Source organism: Bombus vosnesenskii, unplaced genomic scaffold (genome assembly GCF_011952255.1).
Source record: "Bombus vosnesenskii isolate JDL3184/JDL3185 unplaced genomic scaffold, Bvos_JDL3184-5_v1.1 scf7180000013308, whole genome shotgun sequence".
Lineage (NCBI taxonomy): Eukaryota > Metazoa > Arthropoda > Insecta > Hymenoptera > Apidae > Bombus > Bombus vosnesenskii.
In genome coordinates this window covers 66,171-79,086 of record NW_022882957.1, presented here as the reverse complement: position 1 = coordinate 79,086, position 12,916 = coordinate 66,171, and the positions used below count along the sequence as shown (strand labels likewise).

The 12,916-nt window shown below is 33.0% G+C and overlaps 4 protein-coding genes across 9 annotated transcripts in view; 3 read left to right on the top strand and 1 right to left on the bottom strand.

Moving 5' to 3' along the window:
- Positions 1–6,354, top strand: part of LOC117234677 (KN motif and ankyrin repeat domain-containing protein 2) — a 67,167-nt gene extending 60,813 nt beyond the window's left edge. For all 5 annotated transcript variants that reach the window (XM_033496119.1, XM_033496120.1, XM_033496123.1 and 2 more), the window contains 4 exons: positions 264–491; positions 1,678–2,915; positions 3,720–4,317; positions 4,402–6,354. In XM_033496119.1, coding sequence (XP_033352010.1) covers positions 264–491; positions 1,678–2,915; positions 3,720–4,317; positions 4,402–4,848 — 2,511 coding nt within the window. In that variant the 3' untranslated portion in view covers positions 4,849–6,354. The remainder of the gene's footprint in view (positions 1–263; positions 492–1,677; positions 2,916–3,719; positions 4,318–4,401) is intronic.
- Positions 6,355–6,791: 437 nt separating this feature from the next.
- On the top strand, positions 6,792–8,005 carry LOC117234678 (BET1 homolog). Its single transcript, XM_033496125.1, has 4 exons — positions 6,792–6,899; positions 7,253–7,330; positions 7,406–7,569; positions 7,653–8,005. The coding sequence occupies exons 2-4, from the start codon at positions 7,312–7,314 to the stop codon at positions 7,806–7,808; spliced, it is 339 nt and encodes a 112-aa protein (XP_033352016.1). The 5' UTR covers positions 6,792–6,899; positions 7,253–7,311; the 3' UTR covers positions 7,809–8,005.
- A 420-nt stretch (positions 8,006–8,425) lies between these two features.
- LOC117234724 (probable ribosome production factor 1) lies at positions 8,426–9,849 on the top strand. The gene is made up of 3 exons (XM_033496206.1): positions 8,426–9,215; positions 9,304–9,568; positions 9,638–9,849. Exons 1-3 carry the CDS (start codon positions 8,639–8,641, stop codon positions 9,813–9,815), a joined length of 1,020 nt encoding a protein of 339 aa, XP_033352097.1. The 5' UTR covers positions 8,426–8,638; the 3' UTR covers positions 9,816–9,849.
- Positions 9,850–9,889: 40 nt separating this feature from the next.
- LOC117234722 (THUMP domain-containing protein 3-like) lies at positions 9,890–11,862 on the bottom strand. 2 transcript variants are annotated; one of them, XM_033496205.1, is made up of 8 exons: positions 11,692–11,862; positions 11,502–11,614; positions 10,913–11,375; positions 10,665–10,843; positions 10,485–10,584; positions 10,405–10,409; positions 10,185–10,322; positions 9,890–10,116 (listed from the first exon to the last, which is right to left on the bottom strand). In XM_033496205.1, the coding sequence occupies exons 1-8, from the start codon at positions 11,783–11,785 to the stop codon at positions 9,958–9,960; spliced, it is 1,251 nt and encodes a 416-aa protein (XP_033352096.1). In that variant the 5' UTR covers positions 11,786–11,862; the 3' UTR covers positions 9,890–9,957. The 2 variants fall into 2 exon arrangements, with proteins under 2 accessions (XP_033352096.1, XP_033352095.1); XM_033496204.1 differs by having other exon boundaries at positions 9,892–10,116; positions 10,405–10,584; positions 11,692–11,861.
- Between the last annotated feature and the right edge of the window lie 1,054 nt (positions 11,863–12,916).

The following is a 12,916-nucleotide window of genomic DNA, read 5'->3' as shown; positions in this document are numbered from 1 at the left end:
AATCTCAAAATCTTCGCGTTTCCAAAATTCCCTAAACCCCAGTTAAATATATGCAAATCTCTAAGAGTTTAGCAAACTCGAAACACCTGAACCTCCAAAACCCCAAGTGCCTAAATTTTGAAGTATCCAAAATTGATCAAACCCTTGACTCTACACCATGCAAGTAGTTCCCCCGTGTCACCGAAACGCTAAACAGCAGAACCGACATTAGACGGTTACCCGAATGCCATAACATTTCCCTTTTGACGACGTCTCCAACGCAGGTGCAAGTGTCGGTGCTGAAAGAGGAGAAGCGGAATCTGCTGCGACAAGTGGACGAGCTGAGCAAAACGAGGCAGTACGACGATAGCGTATTGCACAGGCATCGCAGCCAGTCTTTCTCGGAACAACGCGACTCCCAGCGAAATCTGAGGAACACGGCCACTCCAACGAGAGACATGGGAACGATGTGCGGCGTAATGACACGGGACGTCGGTGTTTCGCACCAGCAGGTACGCCGTCGACTTCCGTTTCACGCCGTTTTATCGGCCCCCTCGATCTCCTTTTGTTCTCGCTCTCTTATGTTCCATCGCTTGAGAAACCGTAACACGTTGAGAACGCGGCGTCGAATCAACTTCAACGGACCGAGGTGGAAAATTTGCATATACCCGATGCTCGGCTACCTTTTAATTGCACTCACAGCGAAATAGTTAGGCGAATGTTGCTTTATCGGATCTGGTGAGAAAGTATGGGGCTTAAATTCGCCGTTGAAACGCGAGCCCGTCTCTTTTCGGCAGGATGATTCTATGCAATTAATTTCATGCAGTTTCTACTTCTTGGGTTTCTTATGAATATGCGCGAGCCACCTTTCTATTAGCTTGTTACCATTTGCATGAAAGAAAAGTTTTTCGAACGCAACCGTCCGTTTTACTTGATTTTATTCGAGGCGGAATAAATTAATCGGTGAACATAAAGGAGTAATAATAGACGGTAATGCAATGGTTTTTATTCGACGGTTTATTTTATCAAGTCTCCTTTACGAGTTACCTCTCTCTCTCTCTCTCTTTTTCGGTTGCCTGGCATCTGCTGATTCTAATTACGAGCCCGATATTCCGCTTCCTAATACGCGTTTGTATTTATAGCCGAACGAAAATGGGTCACCGTGCACATTTCGTTTGCATCACACTTTTACGCTGTAATTGAATTAAAGGTTAAGTCGATAAAATCTCCGCGAATTTTCTCATCGTGTCAGATACGTCGCTTACGTAAATCAAAATAAAGTTTGCATCGAAAACTTTGTTAGAAAACTAGCTACGAACTGGGTAACTAACTTCCGCCGATTAGCTTCCGCGAAGTAGTAATCTAGTATTCTCTAGGCTCTTCGTTCTAAAAGCCAAGGGTAGCATTGTAACTAATCGAATAAAAGAAAGATACGTATTCGCGCATAAGTATCAGGACATCTACTTGTTATATTTATTCATTGACTTGCACAAATTTTATTTCATCTATATATATGTGTGTGTGTGTGAAGATGACAGAGGAAGAACACAATGATTGAACACAATTTAATAATAAAATAATTAGAAAATAAAAGCAGTAGATAGCATTCGATTTGTACCAAGTATCGGGTATCCTAATACTTATGGCAGCGTACGTAGTACGTATACGTAGTAACACGTTGAACTGTCACGTGATCAGGTTCGAACCCGAGACGTCGGCATGATAACGAGCACCCCGATAAAACGATCCTTGCAAAAGAGTCGATTGCAAATCGAAGAAATCGTACCTGAAATTAAAGACCAGAGCACATTGTCCGACGATCGAACGTCGTCGAGCCTTGATAAGCTCTACTCGAGCGATTCCCACGACAGTTGGAGATCGACTTTAACACGTAACCGACGACTGTACGAAGACATAATGTCGGAGGCAAAAATGAGGAATCGTTTGAAGAGGAGCCCACTTCAGATAGAAACGATACCACCTACCAGCCCGAAATTGGCCAGAGATGAAAAGAAATTTCGCGATGTTGCAGTTAACACGAGGAACAAGTTAAAGAATCTTGTATACAGTCGATTTGTGATCGAGGATATAGCACCTGAAATAAAGAAAGAAGCGAAGAAAAGATCGTGTGGAACATCGACAGGGTTAAACATGAAAGACGTTTTAACGAAAGAAGATGTCGCGGTTATCGTGGATGATGCTCTCAGGATTTATAAGAGTACTTTAATTAAAGATACAGTGTCTAGGGGTTGTCAGTGTACCCCAGATCCGGTAAAAATAGTCGAGAAGAAGGATCAGTACATACAGGTGGCGGAACCATTTAAAATGAGAACGAACGTAGGAGTCATGGTAAAACCGAGAGTGTGTGAAATTGGAATCGAGGTTAGAACTGGCCCTGCAACGAGGACCATCGCTGTTGGTCCCGATCCAGTTGCTACTCAGTCGTTATCTTTACATTCGATGAACTCGAGAAGTCATTCGTTTAATTACGGCGATACTCAGCTAAAAAGAAAAACTACAAAATCTGTTAGCGTTATGGTAGATGATTTAGTGAAAACCACGGTAAAGAGTACCGACACTTCCGGTCTAGCGCCTAGAAAACGAGAGTTTGGTACTTCGCCGATAAAAAAGAAATTCACAGACGTCTCGGTCGGAGAGTCGATCAAACCACACATTTCTATCTCATGCGCTGCTAATTATTGCGATAATTGTAAGGAGACTATAAAGAATTTGGCGAAACAAATTGTCAACAACGCGGAAAATAATATGAATCACCAGAACACGAATCTCGTCTCGAGGATACCGAGGCCGTCTCAAATACCGTTGAACAATACGATAGATTACAGAAGACAATTTAAACGGCAGGATACGTATACGAAGATACCTGCAGGTGTGATTAGATATGATTCCGATAACAAGGAACAATATGACAATCGGTTAGTAACTCGTTTAAGGATAATATCCCCGTTATTTTTCTCTCGTCTCTATTATGTTAATTACTCTTCTCAATGAAACACGATGGTAAATCTTATTATTTAGATACTTAAAACCTTATGTAGATTAGAAATTGGCAATGTGTAATCGTTATTAATTCATTTGAATTACATATTAAGATTTATTTTTCCAAAAAACTATCTTATAAGATCGTTCGATATCTGTCGATATAAGCACTAGAATATATTACGTACGCCATCTATAGGGTGGAAAGTTCAGATTAAGGGTAGTTCGGTAAAAAAGGTAGTAAAGAAGTTGGCACCATGGAGAATCAATCTATCGTATAGTCAGTGACAATCAAGTGCATATCAAGGATTTGTTGGTTTTTTCGAACCCCATGGTTGCGCGTCCTATGCGTCATAAGTATTTTCACGGAGCAGAGCGCAGAGGTCAAATCGTAAATAACGTCGTAGAGGTCAGTGACAGAAAAAAGTGCACTTAAAATCATTGCGATTTCGCTATGGTGAATAAGTAAATCGTGTATCCGATCTCAACAAATCGATGCTGCAACAGCAGCAACAACAACACACTACCCGTTTAGTTAACGATACCGAACTCACCGAAATAAATTCTGCTTGTTTCGTTGAGAAAGGGTAATTGATTTCTTTTTAATCACTTTATTTTATTTGATCCTCTCCAATAAAAAAAACGTATATTATATATTTTATACATTTTACATATTATATATTATATGTTTATTATATTTTATATATTTTTGTATTTACATTTCTCCATACTTTTTATAGTATCCAACAATTGCAAGGAGAGAAAAGAAAAGATGATAAATCAGAAGAAATATATAATACAGAAAAACAAGCAGATAGTGAAGAAAAACACGAACTTCCAGAATCTGCATTGTTCCAACCTATACAAGAAAAACCCAGGAAGAAAGTTGAACCATCGAAAGAGATGCAGGCCGCCATGAAGGTTCTTAACGACAGCTTTAAAAAATCTCCTAGTAAAAATATCTCTCATCAAATGAAAAATGCTATTAATATCATCCAACAAGAATGGTTCAAAGTTTCAAGTACAGTAAATGCCAATCCCTTAGAAGTTGAAGATTATCTAGATTGTTTTGAAGAATGTTCAAGTACTTTATTGGAGTATATTGTTAATATGACTGACTCAAGTGGGAACACCGCAATGCATTATGCAGTATCTCATGGAAATTTTGATGTTGTATCTATACTTCTTGATTCAAAAGTTTGCGATATTAACAAAGCAAATGTGGCCGGATACACGGCTGTGATGTTGGCGGCTCTTGCTGAAGTCAGAAATTCCACTCATGCTTCAGTGGCTAACAGGTTATTCCAGCTTGCAGATGTTAATATTCGAGCAAAATTAGTGAGTACTTTAAGTAATGACTTTAGTATGATTTTACTTTGTGCCTTTTTTTTTTGTATACTTAAAATTTGTAATATTTTTCAGCATGGTCAAACTGCCTTGATGTTGGCAGTATCTCATGGTCGCAAAGACATGACACAGTTACTTCTGGATGCTGGAGCAGCGGTTAACATTCAAGATGAAGATGGCAGTACAGCTTTAATGTGTGCCGCGGAACATGGGCACACGGACATCGTACGATTGTTACTTGCGCATCCAGACTGTGATCCATCGATCGTTGATATAGATGGTAGTTCCGCTCTAAAAATCGCGTTAGAAGCAGGCAATCGAGATATCGGTGTATTACTCTATGCACACGAGCGCGTGAATAGAGGAACAAGTCCATATTCATCGATGAGACGTAGTAGAAGAGGTTCCAAACCAACAACACCTACCGGCCCTTCCCCTTCAGCTCCCGTAAGCCCAGCTCCATCCCGGCGAATTCATTCTTCAACAGTTTCCTTAAACACCTCAAAATATTCTGCTAAATAATTTACAATATTCGAAGACTTTTTTTATTGATATTTAACGTACTAGTAAATAATTTGAATTATAATCGCATCATACAAGTAAGCAATAATACAATCGGCGTTCCGTGTTTCCTATATTTATTGCTAACGTGTTTTAGTATTTATCGTCGATTTATAATATTTTAGGATTTTAATTTTTTAAGATGAAACAATCATGTTCTTGCCTAATCATTCATCAGTCTCAGCGCAAACATTTAATTTAAGATGTGTATTTAACTGCTCAACTTTGTATACAATTATTCAAAAAAGGTTTGAGGATGTTTTGTAAAGTTAGTCCATAGAAAAGGTATCTGTGAAACGTGTTGTTTCATATCGTTAGTAGATAGGAGGGATTTGTATAAAATTTGAAACTTCTTTCTAGGTGCTATCAGAGTAAAAGATGAATCCATTTTCATTGTTAATAAATTTTATACGATGTCACGATGACTAAATGGTTAACTTCAAAATTCAATTTTTACATTTTTAGAAACCATGTGTGAAAGTACAAAAAAATTTCTTATATATAAATACGAGCCCACACAGGGAAAGAATTAAGTACGTAATGTCTTCCAACATCCTGTGGCATTGAACATTCCAAAAAAAAAAAAAGAACGAATCAACAAACAATCCGAATTTCTTGTCGCAGAAAGTTTTTCTTATATCTACTCTATAACATATTTTGTAACTGTCAGGCCTAATTTCCGTTAAATCCTGGGGATCAAACTATCAGTAGAATAATTATGTACTGATACACATAGAGGAAAACAATACAATATGTGTAATGATTATATGGTGCACAAATACGAGATTTCTAATTCCCGTGACTATAATGTTGAATTTATATACGGAGAAATTTGTAGAACCTATTGGTGATCGTTCGATGTTGAAGTAGAAATGTTATAGATGTGAAAGTATAAATATAGCATCCGTACATAACAACAAAATATCGGAGGGCATACGAGGAAAATTTACTAAGTTTAATAGTTGTTGAAATTATTTCAGGATACAGTATATATATATATATACATATACATATATATTATATATTATATTATATAGAACAAAATACAAAAGATGTAATTTCATTTCATTCCTCGTTTATCTGTGTTACCCTCGTGTTAGGAATTGGATGTATAAGAATAATCTTAACGTTGAACGTATTCTTACATAGGGTTGTGAATATCTAGAAATAACGAACGTATTTAAGTTCAACATCAAAGATTTAGGTTTAACGCTATAATGAGTATTCCTATCGTTAAGGATTTATATTAACGTTAAGTGACGACTATGTATCAAAGATAGTACTGAATCAAGTAATAGACTCGTAGGAATCTAGAAATTAGATAACTACTTTTCATTGTTTGTGCCTTTATATTTAACATAATATTGTAATTGATAATAAAATCGAGAAGAAACAACATAAGATAATTGTATGATACTACAATTTACCAAAAATTAATGTAAACAATACATTATGAATTAATCGAAATCCTCACTTTATCTTATAAACTTATATGAAACCCTTAACCGTCATAAATGTACTAATGATAATAAAAAGCAAATTTTGGTAAAGTTTAATGTCCCATGATCGGCAAAGAATATTTTATCGATAAAATATAAATTGGATCAATTTAATATACATATACGTTATTAGAAGTTCAGCATTTTGATAGTAATAGTCCTTTTTCAAATAGAAATATATTCTCATAAAAACTATACATTGATCCCAATATTATTTATTTCAAAACCGTAATTTTAAATAATACAATCATATATATTTGATTGTTAATAGTTTGAACACTTTACATCATATTTGAAATCCGAGTTAAAGTAGGTTAAAGTTTCGAACTTCGAAGTTGGCAACCCTGATTGATAATGATGATCAGTGCTGATTACATATCATGATCATGACCGTAACGTGACGTTGACATACATACGTCATATGTACATACATCACCACTCACTACGTTTAACGTATACATATGTGTATAACGTACATTATTTGATCGCTTCCTTGACAGTTCTTTTCGCATGGTTTGTAATTGTGTTTTAACATAATCAATATGTATGAAAACAGTTTAAATATTTTTATCAATTTCGTGGATATATAATATAAATTAAAACAAACAATTTGTTGTAATATTGCATATGACATGTTAATTTCTAATTCAAAATTTATGTGAATTAAAAATACAAATTTCAACGTAAAACTCATGTTTATGTGTGTTTCAATATTTTATCAAATTATTTAAAAATAGAAAAAAGTTGTAATAAAAGAAACGATAGATATTTTACAAATATTAAGTAATATTTATAATTAAAATATCAGTTGTTTCTTTAATTTATGTCTTACTGTATTAATATTTTGTGACACGTTTATTGTTTAGATTCGCTATAATTTTTTGCTGCAAAAGTACATTAATTAACCGCCAAAATTGAGAATAAAATGCGAAGGACTCATTCAAGTAGGTTAACCTATGTTCAAAGTTCAATATAATGTTTAATTGTTATAACTTAATATGATTTGTATTTTATGATAGATTATGCCTATGAACCATTACCAACTACATCGAACGATGCAGAGTTGGAAGATGAGAATGAAAGAATGACAGATCATTTGAAAGACAAAATTCATGCCCTAAAGTCACTGTCGATTGACATTGGAAATGAAGTGGAATATCAGGATAAAATGCTCCGTGGAATGGTGAATAACACATTAGTGTAGATAAAAATCTACTGAGTATATATAGAAAATAGAAGTATATAGAAGAAACTTTTTGTTATCAGGATGAAGATGTTGAAAGGACAAGTGGTTCATTAACAAACGCAGTTGCACGTGTATTACGTTTATCTAAAGGAAATCATACTTACTACATCTTATATTTAATGTTGTTTTCCATATTTGTCTTTTTCATATTATGGGTAACAGTGAAATTCTTTTAACTAGAACATTGTAATGTCAAAGGGGTATTCAAAAACAGGATTCATTCCCATGAAGTGTTTTATTATACACATGTTTATAATAATTTCCAAGTATAACATTTAATATTTGTGTATAAGAAATAACATTTTAAACCTATTTCAATAAGCTGTACAGTTAAACTTTAGCAGAATTCTATGTATAAAAAATTTTATCCTAATATTACATTTACATATACAGGATGTCAAAAAATTATTTGTCATAGTTTTTGGAGGTGATTTTTTTACCTTTGGAAAAGTGAATATCTGTTGGTTGTTGAAAACTAATGGAATTTTCACATTTTTTTCAGACAAATGGTTAAGTTGTGATCCGTGGTTCCTATGTGACTTTCGTTCTTCGTGATGCAATAAAAAATGAATTTAACCTTGAAAATCAGGTTAATTTTGCGGTTCACTTTTTTAACAGATCTCCACCGACCCGAAAATGTAGTCACCTTCCAAAACCATGACAAATAATTTTTTGATATCTTGTACATAAATTAAATAATCTATAAGAATGATCAAAAATATTTTTTATGTTAAGATAAAACGTATATATAGGTGTATACATATATATATATATATATATATGTATGTATATATATACATATTTAAATTTTTTAATGCGAAATAAAGATAATTGTATATCCGAAATTTTCGTCGAGTGATGTTTGAAGATTGGCGGCAATGAACTGCAACTAGATAGTAAATGGTAACCTGTTATAACCTGACTATCGAGTAGTATTTACGTGTAAGATATTTGGCTATACATGGTACTAAGTAATAACTTTATATCAAAATAAAACAAATAATTTATGAAAATGAAGCTCAAAAATTTACGAATAAATCCTTTGAGTCGAGTTCAACGAGGGAAAGAGGAAGGAGAACCAAGTACTTCAGAACACAAAACATCAGAGGTTATTTTGCCATCTGACAGCAACTTTAATCACATAAAATGCAAGGCAGTTCGACATCAAAAATGTCTGAAGTTAATGAAAGAGAAAGCAAAGGCCAAAAAAGAAGCCAAGAAGAAAAGAATTCAAGAAGGTGGTCCAAAACAAGTACCACATACTCTTGAGAGCTTAAGGGAGAAAGATGAAACTATTGTTTCTGGTGATATTGATGATGAAGAGAATGCAGAGCTTAAAGTTGATTTTGAACATGATGAATTTGCTCCTTTTTATAAGCATGCTTACGAACCTAAAGTTTTGATTAGCTTTTGTGACAATCCGACAAGAAAAACCAGAATTTTTGGCAGAGAATTAACAAGAATAATACCGAATTCTATCTCTTTATATAGAAACCGTTCTGGAGTAAAAAAGATGGTAAAAAGTGCTATAGCGAAGAATTTCACTGATATTGTAATTGTTAATGAAGATCAATGCAAACCAAGTATCCTTTGTATACATCTGTAACTGAATTATTTAGAACAATTTTGTATTATTTGTATATTTAATGTTTTCCTTATAAGTTTTCTTAGATGGTTTGTTGGTTATTCATTTACCTGATGGGCCAACAGCACATTTTAAACTTAGCAATGTTAAATTAACAGTAGATTTAAAACGTAGTCACAAAGAAATTTCTGAACATAGACCAGAAGTTATTTTAAATAATTTCACTACTCGCTTAGGTTGTACAATTGGTAGAATGTTAGGGGCACTGTTTCATTATGAACCTGAATTTAAGGGCAGGAGAGTGGTAACATTCCATAATCAAAGAGACTATATATTTTTCAGGCATCATAGGTATAATAATTTAGTCTTTATTGTGGTAGAATGCTTAATGAACATACAATTACACAAGTGATATTACAGATATCAATTTGACATGGAAAGGAATAAACCCAGATTGAGAGAGTTAGGACCTCGATTTACCCTAAAATTGCAGTCACTGCAACATGGAACATTTGACAGCAAATATGGAGAATACGAATGGATTATACAAGGAAAAAGACATGATATGGAAACGAGCAGAAGAAAATTCTTCTTATAAAGTTTATTTAATAAACTAAATAAAAGCTCTTTTATAAGAAATATAAAAATTTCCTTTTATTAAACTTTTACAAAATGTGAACTTGTAGATATAAAATACAGATATTTAAATTTATCTTTTAACACGAGTTAATAAGAATACCTTATTTCTTTTTGCGCATCATGTGTTTAATAGCTTTCGGTTTAAATTGTTCATAGGGTATATCTGTTCGTTTTAAGACATAAACTGCAGCTTGGAGACCACCTATATTTACACCCAAGGTTTTTGTTACATAGAACAAATCTCCAGCTGCTTGTAAAGCCTGTAACAAAGAAAACAACCTCAATCATAATTCTACAAAAATCTGATTTCAAAATTTTAATAGCGTACCATACTAAGACTGCGCCTGTCGTAAGTGAGTAAAACACTCCGACCTCTTAAGGGTTTCATAATTCGTCCTAACTCTATCAAGAATTGCTTATAAAGTATTCTATTGTCCATCATTCGTCCACTCCTTTTACCAAATGGCTATAAGGATTATTTGATAAAATAAATAAATAGGGTAACGTATAATAAAAATGTTATAATATTTAAATACTTCATCTAATACCATATCTGTAACAATAATATCAACAAAGGAATCTTTAAAAGGTAATTGTGAAACATTCCAATGTAGTAAGTCAATTTTACATTTAGAGGAAGATGCCTCTATGTTAGATTTTGTGTTATGTACAGCTTTTGGATGATTGTCCCCTCCAATAATATAAGATTGGGAATATACTAAAGCTGCCTGTAATTTTCAATATTAATAATTTTTATCTTTAACATAATATATTACGTTATATTGAAATACAAATGTATCTGTATTACCTCAATTGGGATGGAACCACTACCACACATTGGGTCAATTATTATGTCTCCTGGATTAGGATGAGCTAATCTTAACAAATTATAACATACAGTTGCTCTAAGAGTAGTTGGTCCAAAACACATGATATTCCTATGATGCTTAGATTCATGTGTAATACGTAACTGTGTTATCAATTCATCTATTCACGATATAATACATATTATCCTCTACAATAAAAAACAACCACATATTAATTTATTTCACTTACTGTCAATTACTTTACAAACTACTTCTAAATAATATGTCGATAGATCCACAAGCCACAGATATTTATCTTGCAATTCTCCTCCAATAGCTCTGGCAACCTCTGCCGATTCAAATGTATGTTTTCCAGTTCTTTCACACGTTACTCTATATCTTAATATTTCATCTTCCTTAGTGTCAGATGGATCTTGCCCTCTTTTTCTTCCTTTAACTGTGATTGGTGTAACAGTTGTGTTACAAAGCTTACGATCTTTTTCTGCTACATTATATTCATCAGTAGTTGGATATATTTTCCCTTGAAAACCAGTAATACTTTTCCAAGCGTTCAAAGCTTTTTCTAATTTCATATCGTTATGCACAGCATCTTTAAATAATTGTAAATCAGCTTCTTTACTGTTTCCTGAGAATTCAAATTTTCTAACATCTGCGACAATATAAACATTGTCTATTGATCTCATCTCTTGTACCTAAAATTACAACTCAAATAAAATAATATTATTAATTCGCTTTCTGTACAATAATAATTTTACTTCACAGAAATAAATTTACATATTAAAAACGTCAGCTCTGAAATAAACAAAAAATAATATTACTTGTGCGAATTGACTCCAATATACGTTAAAATAAATCTTGCCGCGTTCCTTAACAATCTTAACATTTTTATCTAATTTCTCTTTGCATTCATCCACTGCTTGCCATTCGAAACCTAAAATTAGACGATTTATAGGTTACTCTAAGTAACCACGTGCCTTTAATCTTATTAATTAGGGAACATTTAGCTACCTGTATCTATTGTCGTTGCTATTATAAAAACATTATCGTTCTCTAATGATTCTATGAAAAGCTTTCGTAAATTCGATTCGTTGTCCTCATTCATGTCAAATTTTGTACTTTACATGTAAATTATATTATGCTTCATGAACACGTGATTATACACGTGACTAATATCAAACTAGCACCACGTGTCCCACTAATCAGATAAACTGCACTTAATTATAAATCTATAATATTAATTATAGATCAAATTAAATGATTATTATATTCTATTTACTTCTCATGCAATCTTTTACTGCTTATATTTTTACTTTACATAAAAATTAATTTTAATATAAAACAGAGCGTTTTAACGTTCTTTATAATTATTTGATATTATTAGAACATTAAAGCATTCCATGAACGCGAAAATCTATGTACCTCGAGATTTTAATACGCGAGTGAAAGGTAGCTAAAATCGCGCGGTTACGAAGTCCGTTTTTGTGCAAAATAAAGAATACCTCTTCGAAGCTCATGCATTCCTGATACAAGATGTCAATTTTGTTCAACAGTTTACAAAATTTCTAACTTTTACGAAATGTAACAACAAATGGTTATCAAACGCATTACATAGAACGAAAACCGGTACATATCGCGAAACGAATATTTTCAATAATTTTAACGGTATTGTAAATTTATATATAAATTGCATCTGTGTGCGCAGATATGTGCATTTTATCGAGCCGCGAGTCAGACGAAAGAACAGCCACCGACACTGTTTTGTTATGTTCTAATTTATTTCGTTATTTACTTTTAATTGCGGTTAAAACACGCTAAAACTTCGTTAATTAAAATAAATTGAATTTTCTATATATATTCAGTCACTATATCCACTTTTGCAATAATTGTAATATATTTTTCGTAATTGCCATTCCAAAGGAGTTCGTATTTATATCACGAAGGATTAATTAAGTTTGATAATACAAAATAATCATAGAAGCTTCACACATGTTGTTCGTCTGTTCACGTTGAGCAAAAGACAGATTGAAGAAATATTTAAAAAATTACTAAAAAATCTTAAGATTTAAATGACAACGATTCAATAACGAAAAGTCTTCTTATCAACAAGATAAGAGAAATTTAAGTACTCCGTGCAAAGGTGATCATAAATTCAAATATTTCATTTTATCGGTCTAACGATCAGAGAGGACCAAATGCGAAAGAAAATTACAAAAACGTAAATTAAATTGGAACG

What these genes read in the sequence shown, in the direction of transcription:
- LOC117234678 (XM_033496125.1), top strand. An exon ending in ATAAAATGCTCCGTGGAATG is followed by an intron (nt 7,570 to 7,652) that starts GTGAATAACACA and finishes TTTTGTTATCAG; the next exon opens with GATGAAGATGTTGAAAGGAC.
- LOC117234724 (XM_033496206.1), top strand. Translation starts at nt 8,639, where the DNA reads ATGAAAATGAAGCTCAAAAATTTACGAATAAATCCTTTGAGTCGAGTT. An exon ending in TGAAGATCAATGCAAACCAA is followed by an intron (nt 9,216 to 9,303) that starts GTATCCTTTGTA and finishes AAGTTTTCTTAG; the next exon opens with ATGGTTTGTTGGTTATTCAT. An exon ending in ATATTTTTCAGGCATCATAG is followed by an intron (nt 9,569 to 9,637) that starts GTATAATAATTT and finishes GTGATATTACAG; the next exon opens with ATATCAATTTGACATGGAAA.
- LOC117234722 (XM_033496204.1), bottom strand. Translation starts at nt 11,785, where the DNA reads ATGAATGAGGACAACGAATCGAATTTACGAAAGCTTTTCATAGAATCA. An exon ending in GTGGTTCCATCCCAATTGAG is followed by an intron (nt 10,585 to 10,664) that starts GTAATACAGATA and finishes TGAAAATTACAG; the next exon opens with GCAGCTTTAGTATATTCCCA. An exon ending in ATATTATTGTTACAGATATG is followed by an intron (nt 10,323 to 10,404) that starts GTATTAGATGAA and finishes TAATCCTTATAG; the next exon opens with CCATTTGGTAAAAGGAGTGG.